The following is a 25323-nucleotide window of genomic DNA, read 5'->3' as shown; positions in this document are numbered from 1 at the left end:
GCAATAGTAAACAAACTTTGATGTATTTCTTGATTTTCTTAATCTTAAGATTATTTTTAATTAATCTGTTTTGTATTTCTAATGATATTGTTAAACTCGACTTAATTATAAAATCAGAAATGCATATAAAACCAAGCACAATCTTGTTTCAAGTTGATCTTTCCAATTTAGATTGATGCATCCTTTAGTGCATCAATCTATATCCTTATTGCAGGATTAATTCTGCAATAGAATATTGCAGAATTAATTTATTGCTTTGAGCAAATTCAAATTTTTGGCTCCTTTTTACCGTAAATAAAACCTCCTGTCTAATAAATTCTAATGCTATCATTTTAATACAAATAGATTTTTAAATATTTAGTAGATATTTGTCCTAGTAGAAGGAGGGAGCAAATAAAGCAAATTTTGAAGGACAACAGTAGTATGCTATAGATGGGTGCGGATGGTACCAAATTTGCATATACCCTAAACCTCATCTACGCATACCCTAAACCTCATTTGCATATTTCAATAGGCCCCAAATTTGCATATACCCTAGAAACTCATTTGCATATACCCAAAACCTTACTCGCATATACCAGGTGGTATATACTTAACATTTAGTAATCCCATGACAATGCTATGAATAAATGTTTATTCGGGTTGAATGAAACTAGTTTATATTTTAAAAATTTATGTAACGTGAATGAATATTAAGTGGGATTTAAATGTATTATATGAAATGACGTCGAGAATAGAAATTTAATACCATTTAAATCAAAAAAAAATAAATAAAAAAACTAAAAAAACGAAAACTAAAAGTAATTTAAAACATTAAAAATAACGATAATAAAAACAGACGTGAAAATGAAAAAGATAATTAAAAAGTAACAAAAATAAAAACAAATTTGAAATTCAAAAAAATAACGAAACAAATAAATAAAAATGAATAAAAAAATACAAGAAAATGAAAAATAAAAAAATTAAATTATCAAAATAAAACAAATTTAAAATTAAAAAACAAATGAAAACAAAGTTAAAAATGAAATAAATAAAAAGAAACAGCTAAAAATTAAAAATTAAAAAATAAAAAATAACTATAAAAAAGGAAATGCATAATACTTCCTAGAAAACAAACTGGTAACCATGATTTTTGTGTTTTTTATAGGAGGAATATTATGATTAAAATTTGTTTTAAAATCATATAATAATGTCTTTTGGAGAGTTTGTTTGGTATTACGGTAAGAAAAAAGTAAAAAAGTGATGCTGGTAGTGAAAAAGATGTGTACTCAAACTTGGAAATGCAGATTTAGGAGGAATATAAAGAAAATAACTTGTTCTGAAATGACATTATAAAGCCCTTCCAAAGGTAATGTTTGGTGTTGGGATACGAATAAAGTCAAAAGCAATGTCAGGGGTGATAAAAGATGTGTACTCCAACTTTAAAAACGCACTGAAGAGGAATATAGGAAAGTATTTGTCCTGAAGTGATGAAATTAAGGTAACCATAAAGTCGAAAAGTGGTATTGAGAGTGAAAAAAATGTGCACTCCAACTTGAAAAAACGGGTTGAGGAGCCATATTAAGAAAAGAAATTGTTCTAAAATGGTACAGTAAGGTCTTATTAAAATTATTTTTTGGTATTGGGATACGCATCAAGTCAAAAAGTTATGTTAGGAGTGAAAAAAGATGTTTACTCCAACTTAAAAAAACGGTGTTAAGAGGAATATTAAGAAAAGAACTTGTCGTGAAATGATATGATAAAGCCTTATGAAAAGTAATGTTTGTTGTAGGGATACGCATAAAGTTGAAAAGTAATATTGGGAGTAAAAAAAAAAGGTGTGTACTTTAACTTGAAAAGAACAAGTTCTGAAATGGTACAATAAGGTCTTTTGAATAGTAATGTTTGGTGTTGAGGACAGCATAAAGTAGAAAAGTAATTTAAAGAGTGAAAAAGATGTATAAACCAACATGAAAAAATGGGGTGAACAGGAATACTAAGAAATTACTTGTTCTGACATGATACAATAAAGCCTAATGAAAAATATGTTTGGTAATGGGGTATTCATAAGGCCGAAAAGGAATGTTGGGGGTGGAAAAAGATGTGTACTTCAAATAAAAAACTGGGTTAAGAGAAATATTAAGAAAAAACTTTAATTAAGGTCTTTTGAAAAGTATTGTTTGTTATTGGGGTAACAATAAAGTCGAAAAGTAATGTTGGAAGTGGAAACAATGTGTACTCCAACTTGAAAAAAATGGGTTTAGAAGAAATATTAAGAAAACAACTTCTTCTGAAATGGTATAATTAATGATTATGCAAAGTATTGATAGCTGTTATCGTAAGTGTAAAGTCGAAAAGTAATGTTAGGTGTGAAATAAATGTATATAACGTCTTGCAAAAACAGAGTCTTGAGGAAAATTAAGAAAACAACTTGTTCTGAAAAGATACTTTATGGAAAAATTATACTTTATGGGAGTGAAATTTTTTTTTCTCAAAAACTTGAAAAATAGGTTTAGCAGAAATATTAAGAACAGAACTTGTTCTGAAATGACACAATAAGGTTTTTGAAAAGTATTGTTTCGTGTTGGGGTCAGCATAAAGTCAAAAGTAATTTTGGGAGTGAAAATAATGAATACACCAACATAAAAAACGGGTTTATGAGGAATATTGAGAAATAAACTTGTTCTGAAATGATAGAATAAATCGGTTTGAAAAGTAATTTTTGCATTAGGAAACGCATAATGTCAAAATATAATGTTAGAAATGAAAAAGATGGGTACTCCATCTTGAAAAACTGGACCAAGAGAAATATTAAGAAAAGAACTTGTTCTGAAATGATACAATGAAGATTTTTGAAAAGTATTGTTTGGCGTTGGGGTAAGCATAAAGTCGAAAAGTGATGTTGGGAATGAAATAGATATGGTTTCTAACTTGAAAAAACGGGTTCAGGAAAATTATTAAGCAGTTATTAAGCGAAATTGTTCTGGAATGATATAATAAATCATTATGAAAAGTATCGTTTGTTTTTAGGGGACGGATTAAGTCGAAAAGCATTGTTTTGAAATGTATTGTTTAGTGTTTGGGTAAGCATAACGTCAAAAAGTTATGTTGTGAGTTAAAAATATGAATGTTCCAATTTGATAAAACAGGTCTGGGAGAAATATTAAGAAAAGTACTTGTCCTGAAATGATACAATAAATCATTATTAAAGTGTTTTCTGGTGTTAGGGTAAGCATAAAGTCGAAAAGTATTGTTAGGAGTGATAAAGATATGAGCTCTATGTTGAAAAAAATAGGTTTAGTAGGAATATTAAGAAAAGAACTTGTTTTGAAATGATACAATAAAGCCTTTAGAAAAGTAATGTTTGGTGTTGGGATACGCATAAGGTCAAAAAGTAATGTTAGGAGTGAAAAAAGATGTGAAGTCAAACTTATTAAAAACGGAGTTTAGTAAATATTAAGAAAATTACTTATTCTGAAGTGACACAATAAAGTCTTTTGAAAAGTGTTGTTTGGTTTTAGGCTAAGCACTAAGGCGGAAAATGATGTTAGGAGTGAGAAAGATGTATACTCCATCTTTAAAAAAAGGGTGTTAAGAGGAATATTATGAAAAGAAGCTTATGAAATGATTTAATAAAGTTTTTGAAAGTAATAATTGGTGTTGGGAAACGCATAAAGTCGAAATGTAGTATTGGGAGTGAAAAAAAAGACACATACTCCAACTTTAAAGCGGAGCTAAGAGGGATATTAAGAAAAGAGCTTGTTTTGAAATAATACAATAAGGCCTTTTTAAAATTATTATTCAGTTTAGGAGTTAGTATAAAGTCGAAGCGTAAAGTGATGATAGGAGTGAAAAAGATGTGTACTCCAACCAGAAAAAAACGGGCCTAGTAAGCATAACGTCGAAAAATGATGTTACGAGTGAAAAACCTGTGTACTCGAATTTGAAAAATAGGGTTTAGTCAGAAAAGAACTTATTCTGAAATGATACAATAAAGCCTGTTGAAAAGGAATGCCTAGTATTCACTAGTCTCATTATGTTTCTATGAATAAATTTTTATCCGGGTTGAATGAAACAGGCTCTAATACCATATGTCACCTTCACCGAGTAAATATAAGGTAGGATCCTAAATTTAGGCTAATATATTAAAAGACACTGACTATTCATGCAGGTATGGTGATAATAGAAAAAACTACAACAATTAAACTACTACTACTACTACTAATAACTCACTGCAGCACCAAGCCGCCTGAGGCCAACACAGCTACGCACGCTCCTCCTCCAACCTAATCTATTTAAAGCCTCCCTCTTTACACCCTCCCAGGAAGTTCCCATTTCCTTTAAATCTTTATTTATGACATCCTCTCAACCCAGACAATGACGACCTGCTTTCCGTGTAGCCCCAGACGGTTGGCCAAAAAGGACAATCTTCGGTAATCTGTCATCCTTCATCCATAGAACGTGGCCTAGCCATCTCAACCTTTCTTTCATTATAGCCCCAGAAAGCGGGATTGAACCACACTTTTCGTTCAATCTACTGTTTGAAATACGGTCAGTCACCCGGCTACCCAGAACAATCCGTAGGCAATTTCTCTGGAAAACATCTAGTAAATTTTCATCTGCTTTTCGGAGTGCCCATGCTTCAGAGCCATATTTGACCACTGTTCTCACTGTAGCTTCCAATATTCTAATATTGGTTTGTAGGCTTATATTTCTATTCTTCCAAACTTTTTTCAACTGTGAAAAAACACCCTGAGCTTTAGCTATTCTACTTTTAACATCTTCACTGATCCCACCATCTTTACTAATAATACTACCAAGGTAACTGAAGCTCCCAACCTGATCAATCTTTTCGTTACCTAATGTCACCTGTTCATCTTCACTTATTCCTAGCCTTAGTGACTTAGTCTTCTTAACATAATTAAACCTCTAAAAATTCATTCATTTTGCTCACAATTTCATCTAATATGCTTAAATCATCAGCATAATCTAAGTCCAGGAGCGTTCTTCCTCCCCATTTGATTCCATGGTCTCCAATTGCCTTTCCTGTGCTCCTTAAGACGAAGTCGATCAAAATGATCCATATAAAGGGGGATTGAACACAACCCTGCTTAACTCCTGATTTAATACAAAACCAGTTGCTAACCTCATTTCCTACCTTAACCGCAGCAGTATTATTCTCGTACATAGCGCAAATCACTTTAATGTGTTTTTCTGGTATACCATATACCATATAAGACCTTTGTTAACGCTGTTCTATCAACAGAATCGAAAGCTTGCTCATAATCGATAAAACTAAGGACCAAAGGTGTTTGACAACGAAGGGACTTCTCAATTATTAACCTAAGAGTGAAAACATGGTCGACACATCCTCTACCTTTTCTAAAACCGAATTGTTCTTCCATTAAAACTTTGTCTACAGCATGTCTCAGTCTAAAAAGTATCATATTACTCAATAATTTGCTACCTACAGAGACCAGACTAATGCCTCGATAATTACGACACTCACTCTTGTCACCTTTCTTATACAGTAGTTTAATTAAGGTTTTCCTAAAATCATTGGGTACTTCCCCTTTTTCAAAAATCATGTTCATAATCTTCAGTAGCTTATTCCTAACCTCAGAGCCACCATATTTAAGGAACTCATTAATCATACTATAAGCACCTGGGGCCTTATTATTTTTTAATCCTTCTAGTACTGTCGCTAATCCTTCCTCACTAAACAAATCTTCCTTCACATCCAAGGTATCATAAACATTTTCATTTTCATCTATATCTTTTCCTGCAACTGCATCTCGGTTTAGCACATTCTCAAAATCTTCCATACATCTTTCTTTAACTTTTTCCTTATCACTAATTGTGGTCCCATTTCTATCTTTAACTGGAACTGGTCCGGATTGGCTACTCCCTTTCAATTAATTAACATGCCAGTATGATATTTTACTATTATTTCGTCTAGCCGCATCTTCCAGATCCTCAGCAATTTTATCCATCACCTCCATTTCACATCTCCTTAGTTCATATTTTAATGCTTTCTCCACTTTCTTTACATTCCTTTTGTTTTCATACAACCTATCACTCAGATAATTCTTATATAAACCCCTTCTACTCTCTATTAAACCTAAAGCTTTTTTACTAATATTCCTAGTTGCTGTCTTAGCACTCTTCCCTAGAACACCATCAGCAACTTCACAAATTGTTTTTCTGAAATTATTCTATCCATCTTCCACATTGTCAAATTTTAAACCCTCAAGTTTAGTACTCAACTGTTCCTGGAATTTTTTTCTCAAATTTCCATCCTGAAGTCTACCAACATCATAACTTTTCGGGAGGGAGTTACTCTTCCGAAATTTCAGCTTTAAATTAACCTTAGACACTACTAGATGGTGATCTTTACTTTTAACATCAATAACGGCACTCCTATACACCCTAGTATCTTGTATTGATCCTGCTAGTCTTCTGTTTACAATAACATAATCAATAAGGTTTGCTGTCTTACCATCACGTGAATACCATGTCAACTTATGGGCCATTTTGTGACCAAACACCGTATTGGTTATAACTAGGTTGTTATACCTACAAAATTGCAAAAGCCTATAGCCATTACTGTTTTCTTTTCCTACACCAATTTTACCTAGGCTAGGATACCATCTATCCCTATTTCTACCAACCTGGGCATTAAAATCTCCTAGCAAAAACACCATATTTCTACCTTGTACCCTGTCTATTTGCTCCTGTAACTGTAAGTAAAATTCATCTGAGTCACTAGTATCTCCATCAGTTGGTTCAATGGGGGCATATACTACTATAACTGATACCCTAAAGTTTTTAGTCATAAAATGAGCAATTAGTATTCTATTATTAATACCTTCCCAGCCTAAACAAGACTTAGCAGCTTCCTTATTCATCATGAGCCCAACTCCCTGTCTATGTACCCCATCCTTCCTGCCTGAGTAAACAAATTCTATGTCACCTAATTTCATGCTTCCTACCCCTGGGATATGAGTTTCTGAAACTCCTAATAAATCCTGTTCAAACCTTTTGAATTCGTCAGTTAAAACGTCGATGCGATAGTCATTTTTTAACGTCGTAACATTCCAAGTTCCAATTTTCATGTTCTTTAAATCTTTGAAATTATTTTGACCTCAAGAAAAGCAAAGATCCCAGATACCAGTGCAGGATGGGGACCAACGTATCTTCTCAAGTCTACACCGAAGCGCTTAAGCCGGCTTAGAACCAGACAGCAATAAGTCCCTGGGACCTCCAGTAAGTTGGAGGTTTTGTGCAATCCTGGGCCCATCTTGGTCACAACATGGTTTTCAGCACTTGGCGATACTCTTCTATCAACAAGAGTCGAAATCTTGCACAGACAGTCCCAAGCCTATTACCTCCGACTCATTATATATTCATGCCTACAAATATTATGCTACTACGGGGGGGGGCAGCCCATAGTAGATAAATTAGCTAGGAAGAGGTTTTTCAGCCCGAAAACGCCCATCAAAACAAACCAAGCCCAGAAAATTAAAAAAGGAAATGCAAAATACTTCTTAAATTCTTAAGTCAAATTGTGTGGAAATTACGTTCGAAGACGAAATTTCTCTTTCCTCGGCCCTTAAATCTGGGCTGAAGATAGACTATGAACTTTTCGGACATCGTGTATGAACATCGGCAATTTCCTAGGTGCTTCAGGAAATGTCATCTCCTGAACATATTGTTGCAAACTGTCTCGATCAAAACTACAAATGCTCACGGTGTTATGGCCCCCATATGAACTCCAGTGACTCACCTTGCAGTAACACCCAAGTGTGCGAATTGTAGTAGAGATCGTGTTTGTTATAGTTTTCGTTGCTTCAGGCTAAAGGCTCTTGCTAATTCCAAAGTTCCGTGACCTTCTTGCTTGTAATCATGAATGAGTATGCTCTCGGTGTGCTCTCAGTGTCAGTCTCAGTGTGCTCTTTCAACATCAATGGGACAAAGGATAAAGTGTTAAGTCTTGATGAGAAACTAGCTAATCATGATGTTGTTTTCTTACAAGAACACCTGCTTCCAAACTGCAGTGTAAACTTTCTAAGGCGAAGTTATCAACATGTTGTTTCCAGCACGATTGCCTGGCTTACCCGAGGCAGGCCTTCTGGTGATCTTGCCAGTATAATTAAGCAATCTTCGCCTAGCTATTTGTCTCCTAGCTGCTACCAATCCTATGAACGCAATCTTGCAATCTGGCAAATATTTGCCCAATGATGGAAGACCTATTCCTTCCTTCTCCAGTTATGCGAATGCCTGCAACAAATTAAAGACTCTCATATCTGGTATTGAGCGTCTGGGATATAAGTGGTTGCTTATAGGTAACCTAAACCTCGACACGTAAGGAAGCGCCTTTTCAGTGTCTATCCTCAACCTTAAGGTCCTAACGAAAGACCTCAGTTTTACATATATCCACGGCAGTGATTCAGTCTCAAATTTGGACCACTGTATCTTCTCTCCTTCATTACAAACTTCAGCAGTATATGTCGATGAAGATGAAATAGATTATGATGATTTACCTCTGTACTTTGATATTACGGTTACTTTCGACATATACTTGGCCCAACCATCATTGTCGCATAAGTGGTTTGAAAAACGCGATTGGTCTTGTGCGAACTTGCATCTCTACCCTGCTGCATTTGGAGCTCTATTGTCCATCGTACGTGTCCCTTTCCATCTTCTTTGTTCAAACGCGTACCCCACAATTGACAATGCTCGTGCTGATTTAAATTTATAATATCGTGACATTATCTAATGTATAAGACAAGCTGAAGATGTGGCCACCCTGCTGATCCGTGTCAGGCGGAATACCCAAAAACCAATCTCGAAGTCTGATCCTATACTGAAAAAACTCAAGAATAAGGCCAAATTCTGGTTAAGAATCTGGTCTGCCTGTGGTCGACCTTATCGAGGTACTGTATTCGATCTAAAACAAAAGAGGAAACTCGAATATAAGCGACATCTTCCCGCCGTTCTTTACTCCGATAAAACTTTTCCAAAAAGTAATTGTGAGTGGCGAAAAGTGATAAATTCTGCCAAGTTTCCGGATACCTGTTCTGGTGATATTATAACTCGTCCATCTTGGATCGTCACGTTTATGTCAGATACATGAGATTCCATTTGAAAAGTCGGTTGTTGTTAAAGGTATTTAAGGGTTTAAAATCAAAATTTTTGGATCTTGATGGGAATAGAGTTTCAAATATCGTTCCTAATTCTTTTGAACTGTATTTTATCCCCAACTGTTTTTTCAAATGTTTTTTAGTAGTTCGTATGTGTCCGATTCGTTCTTATGCGGTAGCGTCACGTCACTTCTATAAAAAGGAAAAGTCCCGGTCTCTTGCGGCTCTTATAGGCCCATAACGGTAGCATGTACTCTTAGAAAGCTTTTTGAATACCTCCTACTACCTTATATCAGTAAGCTTGCTCTAAATGATATTCAATTTGGTTTTAGATCTGGACTAGGCTGTTAGCAAGCTCACCGTCCATTGACTTCGTTGTTACAAGATACCCATCGCACTCGTCGCATACTTTATTTTGTAACCCTAAACTTCTCTAGAGCATTTGACACTGTTTGTCATACTTAAGCAGGGACAGCGTTGCCAGAGAGGAGTAAATCCGTCGGTAATTCACATGCTTCGATTTTGGTACTCCTATTCTTGCCTTCACCTTAAGGCATTAGATAAATCTTATCTTGGTCATATCCCTGTTCCTTGCGGAGTAAGACGGAGTTCTTTCTCCGTATATTTTTAATACTTGTATTGAAGATGTGTTATCAAAAATATTGACTACGTACCTACTAGGACAATCTGATATCTCATATCTGGCTTATGCTGATAAGCTTCTTCTGATTAGTTAAACTGAGTCTGGTCTTGCCTGTTCAGTGAAGTAAGTTACTTCTGCTTTCCGCGATATTGGCCTGTGTCTAATTATTGAAGAGTGTGAGTTTCTTGTTTTCAACGGTAATAATTGTTCAGAATCACTACACTGCGGCAGTTTTAGTATTCCCTGTGTTAAATCGTTTTGTTAGCTTGGCATAACAGTTTGCGATTCTATGAATGCTCTCCGATCTTCTGCCTGCAAAGATATTAGTGATAAGCTGAAGTTCGGTTACTCTAAGATTGTGGCAAATCTTGGACACTATAGGAGAAAAGCGCTAACTGGGCTTTACCCAAATTTTTGTGATCATTCTGTACACTTTTGTACTGGTATTCGGCAACCACTGTTGAACGGTCATTTAAAGCCTATTCGTGAAAATTATTACCGATTCTGCAAATTTCTTTTAATTCTGCCTCGTTCTTACCGGGATACAAAACTGGTTAAAAAGTATTGCGCGACAGATATTACTGGTGTTTTTGAAAAATTGTGTGCCAAGCTGGCTATTGAAGCGCTTTATAGGCTAGGGTGCTTTCATCGCCTTATCCGTCTTTCTTCTTTATGTAATTAACTTTGTTTCTTGGATTTCTTTCGCTGTTTTTCTTCTTCTTTTTTTTTTGTCTAAACAGGATTAAGAGGAAAACTAAGAAAAGAAATTGTTTTGAAATGATATAATAAGGCCTTTTTAAAAAGCATTAATTGGTGTTGGAGTAAGCATAAGGCCGAAAAATGCTGCTGAGAGGGAAAATCATGTATACACCATCATTTAAAAATGGGTTTAGGAGGAATATTAAGAAAAGAGCTTGTTCCAAAATAATATAACAAAGCCGTAGGACAAGTAATCTTTGGTGTTGGGATAAACCTAAAATTGAAAAGTAATGTTAGGATTGATAAAAGACATGTACTCCAACTTTACAAAATGGGGTTAAGAGAAATATGGACAACATCCCTTGTTCTGAAATAAAACAATAAAGTCTTTTGAAAAGTATAATTTCGTGTTTTTAGTAGGCATAAAGTCAAAAAGTTATGTCGTGAGAGAAAAAATGCGTTCTCCTACTTGAAGAAAAAGGTTTAGGAGAAATATGGAGAAAAAAATCTTGTTTTTTTCACTCCAAAAACCGCTTTTTGACTTAATGCATAACCCAAAACCAAACATTTCTTATCGTAAGGCTTCATTATACCGTTGCCGAAGAAGTTCTTGTCTCAATATTCCTCTTGTCTTGTTTTTATTGCTTCATCTTTTTTTGAATTTTTAAATTTGGTTTTATTTTTGTTACTTTTCTTTTTTTCCCTTTTTTAAGATTGTTTCTATTTTCTTTGTTTTTCCAAAAATCTTAAATTTGTTATTGTTTTTTGTTATTTTAATTTTTTCATTTAATTATCTATTTATTTTTACTTTAAATGATCTTAAAATTCTATTCTCGACGTCTTTTAATATAATACATCTACAAAACCGCTTTATATTCACTCAGTGTGGAAAACTTTTCAAAATTTAAACTGGTTTCATTCAACCTGGATAAAAATTTATTCATAGAACTTTTAATGGGATTACTATATATTAAGCATTTGCAGGCTGGTATATGTGAATAATGTTTAGGCTATAGGCCAATTTAGTGCCTGTTGGAATGTGCAAGTGAGGTTTAGGATATATGCAAAAGAGGTTTACGGTATATGCAAATTCTGTTCCATAAGGACCAATCTATATACTAGCCTACTGACAATACTATCCGACATTGGGTAAAAGAGTTTTTGAAGTCAATCCAGAGTGAGTGCGAGAAATTTATCTCTCCTGTGCCTTTTATTTCCAGAAGCAAATTTGCCTGGAGTGTTTGATTTAGGTTTTGATCTTTTCTATTTTGGAACTATCTTGAGACTAAATTGGAATGTTAACTCTTAGTACCTAGCCTGCAAATTGGTTGGAGGGGTTCAAACATCCCTGAAAATGAAGTTAGTTACAAGAACCCCTGCCTCTTCAAACTTATAAAAGTTATGATCGTAAAATCTTCTACCTCCGCCGCTTTCCTTTATGCTGAAGTGAAAATTTTGGATAAGTTGAGGATGTCCTTCATCTCTTTTCCCCTTTTTTACATTTAAATTGCTTATTTTTTTTAGTTGGGCTCAGAGAATTCTGGCACCAGCAGGCTACTGGCACGATCCTCTTGATGAACAAACGTACAAGAAGAAAAGTAAATTTCTGGCAGATATTAACAATGAAGTTTTCATTAACCAAAAATACAGAACAAATATTCTAAGGCTTCAAAAACTAGTATTGGTCAAATTTAACAACGATACTACCGTACAGCCCAAAGATTCTTCTTGGTTTGGATTTTATAAGCCTGGAACACTTAACATTCAGAGATTAAATGAAAGCTCTCTGTGGTTTCAAGATAGAATTGGTTTAAGACAGATGGGAAATCGTCTTCTTTTACTGGCCAAGAATGGAGACCATCTGCAGTTTACTGAAGAATGGCTTATAACCAATATTGTTCGACCTTTTTTCAAATAATTCATAAAAAGATGTATATCTCTCAACATACTTCAGATTATGCTTTATTTTTATACTACTTTATTGGACAGATCCACAACGATGTATGTGGGGATTTATATCATTTTCAATCACTAATTAAGAAAGCATGTAATTTATTCTCTTATTAAAACTTTTAAATTTTATTCTTTTTTTTAATATACAGTAGTGACGGCCCTCTTCTTCCGAGGCAACAGACAGGGGGCCTGGAAATGAAGTTACTATATCTTCAAGACGCTATTACGCACCCCTGGGTCTTATGTAATGCTATAGTGCACCAGTACTGCTATAGTACACCTACGTAATAGGGAAGGTTTTCTAAGAGATACAGGTGTCTGTTAAATAATAGTGTTTTTACTTTGGTTGTTATATAATACAGAGTGTTTACTTTGGGCTGTTACGTAATAAGGAATGATTTCTTTGGGTGTTCACCTGTGGCAATGAAGGTGCACACGTGTGTGTTACGTAATGAAGGTTACACACACGGGTGGTTACATAAAACTTTAAGAGATTTTTTCTTCATGACTTCATTTTTCTTTCAGGGGATTTTTTCTTCTTTCAAGGCCTTTTATTCAGGATTTTATTTTCTTTCTTGGTATTATTTTCTTTCAAAGTTTTTTTTTTTGAGATTTCATGTTCTTTCAAGAATTTTTTCAGGGAACCTTTATAATCAAAAGATTTTGGTCCGCATTAGGGTTCTAAGGAGATTTCCATCCCACAGAATGGGAAAATATTTCGTATGTTTGAACCTATTGCACGCACAGGGGAAATCCCTGCCCCACCTTTCAGAATGATTAATTTGATCACATGTTTCAAACCTTTTCCATATTAGAGCGCATGCGTCCCGATGCTATTGATTCTTGCTCTATTAGATGCACGTGCCTGTTACAGCGTTATTAATTTTTTGCTATCGAATCAATGAAATGTTACAAAGCATTGGCTTTAAATATTTAATTGCAAAAACGATTACGTATTTCCTTGAAAAAAAATCTACACGACACAGACTTTTGTAAATACAGTTTTCTTAAAATAAAAAACCACTATAAAATCACAAAATCACAGAACAGCAATTAAAACTCAATAAATGGAAAAAACAAAAAGATAAAAATACTGATCTGTAACAAAATATAAGCAAAAAACAAGCCTGAATAAAAGAAAGACGAGGGTCCTAGAAAGAAATTACAACGATAGAGGGTTGGAGGGCTGATATTAAAGGTAAATTTGATTATAATTATTATTTTTAGAGGTGAATTCGATTGTAATTCAGATGTTATAGAATATTGTGCCATATTAGCATATATTTCTTAGAAATCTTAATCAAAATGCCTTGTTTATGTTGCTCCATTAGGTGCGCCTGCCTGTTACATTCCATTACTTGAATCTTGATACTAGCAAAGTCACATTTAAAAAAATGAAACATGGTGAAGGAAAAAAGAGCTGGTTGATTCGCTTGTAGAAAAATGTCTAACTGAAGGTAAGTACGCTTAGCATGGCACTTTAAGGCAGTATCAGATGGTGGCAAATATTTTAGCTCCCGCTTTGTTGGGTATAAATGTACTTGCAAGTCATCAAGAGAGGTAAAAGGTATGGATCTGTTTGTTTTTGTATGTTTTTTTGTAAAAAGAGGGTTTGCACATGACGTCATTATAAGTATATAAGGCATTGTATATGACGTCAGGGACACAGGGGATATAAATAACGACCGGGACACTCAAAGAGAAATTACAGACCGGGACACAAATGACGACTGGGACACCGGGACACAGTGAATATAAATGACGACCGGGACACTCAAAGAAAAATTACAGACCGGGACAGCGGGAATATAAATGACGACCGGGACACAGGCATACAACTACAATGGATACGCCGGGGGGCACAGGGGGATATATAAATGACGACTGGGACAAAGGGAATATTCGATTAGTACACCATCAACAAGCTCAAGGGCAATCATTAGAAAAATGTGGTATAGATCTGAATACGGATTGTTTTTCCCATGGACAATTATATGCTGCATGTTCAAGAGTCGGTAAACCTGACAATCTATTTATATGCACAGACAATGGGATAGCGAAGAATGTAGTATATTCGTAAGTTTTATATAGTTTAAAACATACATAAATCTATCTATTTTCACAGATGGGACACAACTACAATGGCGCGTAACTAATACGGCGCGGAACGACTTATTCGCGTAGGGGGCCTGAGGGGTGCAAAGCGCCCCCACCAACTAGGTGTTGGTGTGGCGCGAAGCCTCACACCAACAGCTAGTAGTTTATCCAATATTTATTATATTTGAATAGTTACTTTTAGAATTATAATAAAGAATGAACACTAGCTCATCTATCTATATATATAAAAATAAGTTGTTTGTCTGTCTGTCGACTGACGTCATGTTTGTGTGTCGACTGACGTCATGTTTGTCGACTGACGTCATTATAAGGATTGAGCTGTATGTCGTCATGAAGTTGTTTGTCGTCTGACGTCATGTTTGTCGACTAACGAAACTACAGACCGGGACACCGGGACACAAATGACGTGTTATGTCTGTTATAACGTAATAGAGGCAACAATCTTGACAGGGCCTTTTGAGGGTGAGGCTTTTCTTATTCCACGCATTCTCACGATTCCAATGGATCTGCCTTTTTAACCTAAAAGATTGCAATTCCCAATTTGATTAGCATATTTAGTTTTCAGTCCAGAACCACTAAAGCTATTCTGTAAATATCAAAAATATTTATGTTGTCTGAGCAATAATTTTTAGTTTTTATTTCAAAATAGAAAATTACCTGACAATTTTAGAATTATATCTATCTATATATATATAAATAAGTTGTCTGTCTGTGGATCAGGTGACGTCATGTTTCTGTGTCGACTGGCGTCATGAAGTTAGTTGTCGTCATTTTTGCTATGACGGTTACGTCATTAAAGATATTTAAGACATATATGTTCACGTAGAAATCTATTAATGTTTAAGTTTAAAATGACTGATGAACTTACAATGGCAAAAGCCGATGAAGATGCTCAAAGAGTCTATGCCAAAAAACTTGCTGCTAATAGAGAAAGTCAGAAAAAAAAGCGTGCCGAGGAATCAAAAGAACAGCAAGGAAACAGGCTTGAGGCTAAAGAACGCAAAACCGCGCAGTTAGATGAAGATCCACCTGGACAGCGAGAGTCAAAACATATCAAAACTGAAAATGATAGCGATGATGATTGGGTTTGGGATCTTGACTTGGATAAGGTCATCAATGCCTACCAGATTTTAGTTAAAAAAACAAAGGTTCGGCGATATGTATTTCATAGTGAAGCTGAAAAATAAAGAAGAAAAAGAAAACTGAAAAAAGAAAAAATGTAAAAAACTAAAAAATACTAAAAAGAAAAAACACTGAAAGAGAAATTACAGACCGGGACACAAATGACGACCGGGACAGAGGGAATATAAATAACGACCGGGACACTCAGGAGAAATTAAAGACTGGGATACCAGGACACAAATGACGACCGGGACACAGGCAATATAAATGACGACCAGGACAACAATGGCAACACCCGAGGAAGCTGCTCAAAACGAATGTATTCACGCCGAAGTAGCTGAGTTGGTAAAGCGTTATATTTCAGGTTCTAGGTCCGAGAGGCTCCAGGTTTGAACCTTGGCTTTAGCATTAATACAAAAGAAGAAAAAAACTAAAAAAGGTAAAAACTACAAAAAAACTAAAAAGAAAATATATATATATATATTTATATATATCATCTTTTCCACAAAAATAATAATTTAGTGCTTCTGCTTAAAAACAGCAATCGAATTGATGCCTCCTGATACGCAACTATCAACAAAGTGGCAATCGTTGTGGTCGGTGATCAGTTCTTACCTCGAGATAATATTCTTTATAGGCGAAACAATCAGTTGACAAGAATTGCTTAAACTCATCGATGCTACGATGCCCTACAATATCCTGACGAATATAAATGACGCCCGGGACACTCAAATAGAAATCACAGACTGGGACACCGGGACACAAATTACGACGGGGACACAGGGAATATAAATGACGACCCGGACACAGGGACACAACTACAACGGGGACGCCGGGGGCACAGGGGGATATATAAATGACGACGGCAACAAAGGAAATGGTCGATTAGCAATCACCATTAACAAAGCTCAAGGGCAATCAATAGAATCATGAGGTATAGATCTGAATACGGATTGTTTTCTCATGGAACATTATGCGTTGCAGGTTCAAGAGTCGGTAAACCTGACAATCTATTTATATGCACAGACGATGGGACAGCAAAGAATGTTGTATATTCGCAAGTTTTACGTAGTTAAAAACATATATATATATATATATATATATATATATATATATATATATATATATATATATATATATATATATATATATATATATATATACATATATATATATATATATATATATATATATATATATATATATATATATATATATATATATATATATATATATATATATATATATCTTTTTACACCGGTCGTAGGTCCAAGCGATATAAGGCCCAATTAAGAGAATGGAAAACCCGAGTGAGGAGAAGAAGGCTGGAAAAGAGCCGGTAAAATCAGAAGAGCCTGCAAAATTTGACACCCCCTCCCCCAATATATATAGCCCTTATGTTGGGTGTTGCCTCTGAATTATTTGTCTATATTATTTTTTCTATTGTTTGGTAAATGACGACTTATACTTATTGACGACATGACTGCCTGTCCATGGATTATTCTTTATGGTTGATTGTGTGTGGCTATGCTGTTTGACCTATTTGATTGTATGGATGAGTAGGGTTAAGGCTTCATTCAAGCGCTGGTCTATATTAATCACTAATTTAGGAAAACAGTCTTCCTTTTCTCCTTCTGTCTCTTTTTTTTTGTGTTTGTGCTGTAGCATTGGTGATTTCTCTTTTCATGATATATATATATATATATATATATATATATATATATATATATATATATATATATATATATATATATATATATATATATATATATATATATATATATATTCACAGGTGGGACATAGGGACACAACTACAATGGCGCGTAACTAATATGGCGCGTAACGACTTACGCGCACAGGGGGGCTTGGGGGGGCGCGAAGCGCCCCCACCAACTAGGTGTTGGGGTGGCGCGAAGCGCCACCCCAACAGCTAGTAGTAAATGAAATTTTAATTAATATTAGTAGCCTTAGCCTTAGTGCCAGTGTTATCATCGGTAAGATTTTTAGGCTATGGTGCCATGTTTGACTTACTTTGCTGCTTGATTCTCTGCTTGATTCTCTTTTTCACGTGGGATTCCGTCTAACCCATGTTCAACGCTTAAGGCACGGATGCTTAAAGTTGTGGATAGTTAGACCATTACTCAAGCAGCAATCATGCGCTACAAACATACCAACCTATATATTCCTTTTTCATATGGGATTCCATCTAGTCCATTTTTGCCACTTGAGGCACGGATGCTTATAGCCGTGGATAGTTAGACCGTTTCTTCAGCGGTAGCCACGTGTTACACATTCCCCAATATATATAGCCCTTATGTTGGGTGTTGCCTCTGAATTATTTGTCTATATTATTTTTTCTATTGTTTGGTAAATGACGACTTATACTTATTGACGACATGACTGCCTGTCCATGGATTATTCTTTATGGTTGATTGTGTGTGGCTATGCTGTTTGACCTATGTGATTGTATGGATGAGTAGGGTTAAGGCCTCATTCAAGGGCTGGTCTATATTAATCACTAATTTAGGAAAACAGTCTTCCTTTTCTCCTTCTGTCTCTTTTTTTTTTGTGTTTGTGCTGTAGCATTGGTGATTTCTCTTTTCATGATATATATATATATATATATATATATATATATCTATATATATAAAAATAAGTTGTCTGTCCGTTACGCCAGATTATATCTTCTATATATATAAAAGAAAACAAACTAGAATGTAAAAACTGGAAATTGCATAAATATTTCAAAATATTTTGACAATAGATTAAAATAATTCGAAAAAAGAAAAATGGTAAAAAACTAAAAAAAAACTAAAAAGAAAAAACTAAAAAAGAAAAAACTAAAAAAAAAATTTAAAATTTAAAAAATTAAAAAAAGAAAAACGTAAAAAGAAAAAACGTAAAAAAATAAAAAAGATAAAAAACTAAAAAAAAAAAACTAAAAAAGCTAAAAAACTAAAAAAAACTAAAAAAAACTGGGAATTGCACAAATATTTCAATATATTTTGACAATAGATTAAAGTAATTCGAAAACCTTAAAACAGATACCCCAAATTTTGAGGTTTAATATAAATTGTTGGAGCTTTAGCATGCTTGACACATAAAGATTTTTTCAAGTGTCAATGTTAGAATGAACATTGACAAATTGAAGAAAACAAATCAATAAAAAGAAGAAACTAAAAAAAAGAAAAAACTAAAAAAGAAAAAAAACTAAAGAAGAAACTGTATCTATATATATAAAAACCTATATATATAAAAATAAGTTGTCTGTCTTTTATGTCTGTTACACTATGTCTGTTACGCCAGATTATATCTTATCTATAAATAAAAATAAGTTGTATGTATTTTTGTATTGAGGGTTTGCATATGACGTCTGAAAAATAAAGAAGAAAAAGAAAACTGAAAAAAGAAAAATGGTAAAAAACTAAAAAAAAACTAAAAAGAAAAAACTAAAAAAAAAACTAAAAAATAAAAAAAAAAGAAAAAACTTGAAAAGAAAAAATGTAAAAAAAAAATAAAAAAATAAAGAGGTAAAAAACTAAAAAGAAAAAAAAACTAAAAAAAGCTAAACAACTAAAAAAGAAAAAACTAAAAAAAAACTGGGAATTGCACAAATATTTCAATATATTTTGACAAAGATTCAGGTAATTCGAAAACCTTAAAACAGATACCCCAAATTTTGAGGTTTATTATAAATTGTTGGAGCTTTAGCTTGCTTGGCACGTAAAGATTTTTCCAAGTGTCAATGTTAGAATGAACATTGACAAATTGAAGAAAACAAATCAATAAAAAGAAGAAACTTAAAAAAGAAAAAAAATAAGAAAAGAAAAAACTAAAAAAGAAAAAAAACTGTTCTTTTTCTCCTTTATTTTTCAGTTTTTTTCCTTTTTTAGTTTTTTTTTCTTTTTCAGTTTTTAGTTTTTTTATTAGTTTTTAGTTTTTTTTCTTTTATTTTTTTCACTGTTTTTACCCTTTTTCAGTTTTTTTTCTTTTTTGCTTTTTAGTTTTTTACCTTTTTTAGTTTTTTTTAGTTTTTTAGCTTTTTTAGTTTTTTTAGTAGTTTTTACCTATTTTTTAGTTTTGTTTGTTTTTTTTCTTTTTTAGTTTTTTTTCTTCTTTTGTATTAATGCTAAAGCCAAGGTTCGAACCTGGAACCTCTTGGACCTAGAACCTGGAACATAACGCTTTACCAACTCAGCTACTTCGGCTTGAATACATTTACCTTTTTAGTTTTTTTTTAATTTCTATTTTTTTTTTTCTTTTTCTCCTTTATTTGTCAGTTTTTTCCTTTTTTTAATTTTTTTTTCTTTTTCAGTTTTTAGTTTTTTTTTAGTTTTTTTAGTTTTATTATTAGTTTTTAGTTTTGTTTTTTTTTAGTATTTTCTTTTTAGTTTTTTTCTGTAGTTTTTATCTTTTTTTTAGTTTTTTTTGCTTCTTTTGTATTAATGCTAAAGCCAAGGTTCGAACCTGGAACCTCTCGGACCTAGAACCTGGAACATAACGCTTTACCAACTGAGCTACCGTATTTGTATTTGTATCGGATTAACGACGCTTCTTGACTACTAAGGTCCCTGCGTAATCGAACATTCCTTGTGCCCCGGTCGTCATTTACATTCCCTATGTGCCGGTGTCCCGGTCGTCATTTGTGTCCCGATGTCCCGGTCTGTAATTTCGTCAGTCGAAAACATGACGTCAGTCGACACAGAAACATGACGTCACCTGATCCACAGATCCACAGACAGACAACTTATTTATATATCTATACTAGCTGTTGGGGTGGCGCTTCGCGCCACCCCAACACCTAGTTGGTGGGGGCGCTTCGCGCCCCCCCCAAGCCCCCCCGCGCGCGTAAGTCGTTACGCGCCATAATAGTTACGCGCCATTGTAGTTGTGTCCCTATGTCCCACCTGTGAATATAGATATATATATATATATATGGTTTTAACTACGTAAAACTTGCGAATATACAACATTCTTTGCTGTCCCATTGTCTTTGCATATAAATAGATTGTCAGGTTATCCCCCTGTTTCCCCCGGTGTCCCCGTTGTAGTTGTGTCCCTGTGTCCCGGTCGTCATTTATATTCCCTGTGTCCCGGGTCCCGGTCATCATTTGTATCCCGGTGTCCCGGTCTGTATATACATTCGTTTTTTAGTTTTGTTTTTCTCCTTTATTTTTTTCCTTTTTTTTTCTTTTTTAGCTTATTTAGATTTTTAGTTTTTTTAGTTTTTTTTATTAGTTTTTAGTTTTTATTTCTTTTTAGTTTTTTTGTCCCGGTCGTCCCGCGCGCGTCGGGGGTTTCCCCCGGTGTCCCCGTTGTAGTTGTGTCCCTGTGTCCCGGTCGTTATTTATATTCCCTGTGTCCCGGTCGTCATTTGTATCCCGGTGTACCGGTCTGTATATACATTCGTTTTTTAGTTTTGTTTTTCTCCTTTATTTTTTTCCTTTTTTTTTCTTTTTTAGTTTATTTAGATTTTTAGATTTTTTAGTTTTTTTATTAGTTTTTAGTTTTTTTTTCTTTTTAGTTTTTTTGTAGTTTTTACCTTCTTTTTAGTTTTGTTAATTTTTTTTTTTACTTGTGTCCTGGTCGTCATTTATACTCCCTGTGTCCCGGTGCTTTGTTGATTGCTAATCGAACATTCCTTTTGTCCTGGTCGCTTTCTCTTTGAGTGTCGTCATTTATTTTTTTCTTTTTTAGTTCTTTTAGTTTTTACCTTTTTTAGTTTTTTTTTAGTTTTTAGTTTTTTTAGTTTTTTACCTTTTTTTAGTTTTTTTAGTTTTTTAGCTTTTTTATTTTTTTTATTAGTTTTTAGTTTTTTTGTAGTTTTTGCCTTTTTTTTTAGTTTTTTGTCCTGGTCGCATTCTCTTTGAGTGTCGTCATTTATTAGTTTTTTCCTTTTTTTTTTTAGTTTTTTATTGGTTTTTACCTTTATTTTAGCTTATTTTTCAGTTTTTTCCTTTTTTTTAGTTTTTTTTATTTTTTAGTTTTTTTAGTTTTTTAGCTTTTTTACTTTTTTTATTAGTTTTTAGTTTTTTTTTGTAGTTTTTGCCTTTTTTTAGTTTTTTCAGTTTTTTTTTTAGTTTTTTATTGGTTTTTACCTTTATAGTTTTTTTAGTTTTTTAGCTTTTTTATTTTTTTTATTAGTTTTTAGTTTTTTTTGTAGTTTTTGCCTTTTTTTAGTTTTTTCAGTTTTGACGTCACCTAATCCAGTTTTTTCAGGTGACGTCACCTGACACATCCATCCACACATCCATCCACACATCCACAGACAGACAACTTATTTTTATATATATAGATATATAAAAATAAGTTGTCTGTGGATCTGTGGATCAGGTGACGTAAAAAACGTAAAAAAAGGTAAAAAACTAAAAACTAAAAAAAAACTGAAAAAACTAAAAAAAGGCAAAAACTACAAAAAAAACTAAAAACTAATAAAAAAATAAAAAAGCTAAAAAACTAAAAAAACTAAAAAAACTAAAAAACTAAAAACTAAAAAAAAACCTAAACTAAAAACTAAAAAAAAAACTTAAAAAAAAGGAAAAAACTGAAAAATAGAAGAGAAAAAGAAAACTAATAAAATTAATAAAAATAAAAAAAAATAAAAAAGATAAAAACTAAAAAAGTAAAAAGAAAAAACGAAAAAAACTGAAAAAGCTAAAAAAAAGGTAAAAACCAATAAAAAACTAAAAAGAAAAAAAGGAAAAAAACTAAAAAAATTTTCATCTAAAAAACTAAAAAAAACTAAAAAAGGTAAAAACTAAAAGAACTAAAAAAGAAAAAAAACTAAAAAAAGGAGAAAAACTGAAAAATAAAGGAGAAAAAGAAAACTAAAAAAATATAAATAAAAATAAAAAAAATTAAAAAGATAAAAACTTCAAAAAAAACTAAAAAGAAAAAATGAAAAAGCTAAAAAACCTAAAAAAAGGTCAAAACCAATAAAAAAAAACTAAAAGGAAAAAAAGGGAAAAAATTAAAAATTTATTTCATCATATACCAATTCAAAAACGAATGTATACCGGGATGACGACCGGGACACAGGGAATATAAATGACGACCGGGACGCAGGGCTACAACTACAACGGTGACGCCGAAAAATAAGTTGTCTGTCTGTCTATGGATCTGTGGATCTGTGGATCAGGTGACGTAAAAAACGTAAAAAAAGGTAAAAAACTAAAAACTAAAAAAAAACTGAAAAAACTACAAAAAGGCAAAAACTACAAAAAAACTAAAAACTAATAAAAAAAATAAAAAAGCTAAAAAACTAAAAAAACTAAAAAAAACTAAAAAACTTAAAACTAAAAAAAAACCTAAACTAAAAACTAAAAAAAAACTTAAAAAAAGGAAAAAACTGAAAAATAGAAGAGAAAAAGAAAACTAATAAAATTAATAAAAATAAAAAAAAATAAAAAAGATAAAAACTAAAAAAGTAAAAAGAAAAAACGAAAAAAAACTGAAAAAGCTAAAAAAAAAGGTAAAAACCAATAAAAAACTAAAAAGAAAAAAAGGAAAAAAACTAAAAAAAATTTCATCTAAAAAACTAAAAAAAACTAAAAAAGGTAAAAACTAAAAGAACTAAAAAAAAAAAAAAACTAAAAAAAGGAAAAAAACTGAAAAATAAAGGAGAAAAAGAAAACTAAAAAAATATAAATAAAAATAAAAAAATTAAAAAGATAAAAACTTCAAAAAAAACTAAAAAGAAAAAATAAAAAAGCTAAAAAACCTAAAAAAAGGTCAAAACCAATAAAAAAAAACTAAAAGGAAAAAAGGGAAAAAATTAAAAATTTATTTCATCATATACCAATTCAAAAACGAATGTATACCGGGATGACGACCGGGACACAGGGAATATAAATGACGACCGGGACGCAGGGCTACAACTACAACGGTGACGCCGGGGGCACAGGGGGGACATAAATGACGACGGGGACACAGGCAATGTTCGATTAGCAATTACCATCAACAAAGCTCAAGGGGCAACAAAGCTCACCATCAAACAAAGACGAACGGGACGCTCAAAGAGAAATTACAGACTGGAACACTGGGACACAAATGACGACCGAGATACTGGGAATATAAATGACGACCGGGACACAGGGAATGTTCAATTAGCAATCACCATCAACAAAGCTCAAGGGCAATCATTAGAATCATGAGGTATAGGTCTGAATATGGACTGTTTTTCCCATGGACAATTATATGTTGCATGTTCAAGAGTCGGTAAACCTGACAATCTAAATAAATGACGACACTCAAAGAGAAAGCGACCGGGACAAAAGGAATGTTCGATTAGCAATCAACAAAGCACCGGGACACAGGGAGTATAAATGACGACCAGGACACAAGTAAAAAAAAAAATTAACAAAACTAAAAAGAAGGTAAAAACTACAAAAAAACTAAAAAGAAAAAAAAACTAAAAACTAATAAAAAAACTAAAAAATCTAAAAATCTAAATAAACTAAAAAAGAAAAAAAAAGGAAAAAAATAAAGGAGAAAAACAAAACTAAAAAACGAATGTATATACAGACCGGTACACCGGGATACAAATGACGACCGGGACACAGGGAATATAAATAACGACCGGGACACAGGGACACAACTACAACGGGGACACCGGGGGAAACAGGGGGATATAAATGACGACCGGGACAAAAAAACTAAAAAGAAATAAAAACTAAAAACTAATAAAAAAAACTAAAAAATCTAAAAATCTAAATAAGCTAAAAAAGAAAAAAAAAGGAAAAAAATAAAGGAGAAAAACAAAACTAAAAAACGAATGTATATACAGACCGGGACACCGGGATACAAATGATGACCGGGACGCGGGACACAGGGAATATAAATGACGACCGGGACACAGGGACACAACTACAACGGGGACACCGGGGGAAACAGGGGGATAACCTGACAATCTATTTATATGCAAAGACAATGGGACAGCAAAGAATGTTGTATATTCGCAAGTTTTACGTAGTTAAAACCATATATATATATATATCTATATTCACAGGTGGGACATAGGGACACAACTACAATGGCGCGTAACTATTATGGCGCGTAACGACTTACGCGCGCGGGGGGGCTTGGGGGGGGGCGCGAAGCGCCCCCACCAACTAGGTGTTGGGGTGGCGCGAAGCGCCACCCCAACAGCTAGTATATATATATATATATATATATATATACTAGCTGTTGGGGTGGCGCTTCGCGCCACCCCAACACCTAGTTGGTGGGGGCGCTTCGCGCCCCCCCCCCCCAAGCCCCCCCGCGCGCGTAAGTCGTTACGCGCCATTGTAGTTGTATATATATATATATATATGTTTTTAACTACGTAAAACTTGCGAATATACAACATTCTTTGCTGTCCCATTGTCTGTGCATATAAATAGATTTTCAGGTTTACCGACTCTTGAACATGCAACATATAATGGTCCATGGGAAAACAATCCGTATTCAGATCTATACCTCATGATTCTAATGATTGCCCTTGAGCTTTGTTGATGGTGATTGCTAATCGACCATTCCCTGAGTCGCCATCGTCATTTATATATCCCCCTGTGCACCCCGGCGTCCCCTTTGCAGTTATGTCCCTGTGTCCCGGTCGTCATTTATATTCCCTGTGTCCCGGTCGTCATTTGTGTCCCGGTGTTCCAGTCTGTGATTTCTCTTTGA

General features: G+C 33.5%; 1 protein-coding gene and 1 long non-coding RNA gene across 2 annotated transcripts in view; one reads left to right on the top strand and one right to left on the bottom strand.

The window, feature by feature from the left end:
• LOC136027909 (palmitoyl-protein thioesterase 1-like) overlaps positions 1–12546 on the top strand; it is a gene marked incomplete at its 5' end in the record, with an annotated part of 38198 nt that extends 25652 nt beyond the window's left edge. The window contains 1 exon segment of the mRNA XM_065705347.1: positions 11989–12546. Within this exon segment, the coding sequence (XP_065561419.1) occupies positions 11989–12382 (394 nt within the window).
• The window catches only part of LOC136027911 (uncharacterized), a 69638-nt gene that overhangs the window by 7759 nt on the left and 36556 nt on the right, over positions 1–25323 (bottom strand). The window contains exon 2 of the long non-coding RNA XR_010617688.1: positions 9797–10077. This is a non-coding gene — a long non-coding RNA (uncharacterized LOC136027911). The remainder of the gene's footprint in view (positions 1–9796; positions 10078–25323) is intronic.

Source organism: Artemia franciscana, chromosome 6 (assembly GCF_032884065.1).
Source record: "Artemia franciscana chromosome 6, ASM3288406v1, whole genome shotgun sequence".
In the NCBI taxonomy this organism is placed as follows: Eukaryota; Metazoa; Arthropoda; class Branchiopoda; order Anostraca; family Artemiidae; genus Artemia; species Artemia franciscana.
Note: the sequence above shows the minus strand (reverse complement) of the source record. Positions and strands in the feature narration are given on the sequence as shown.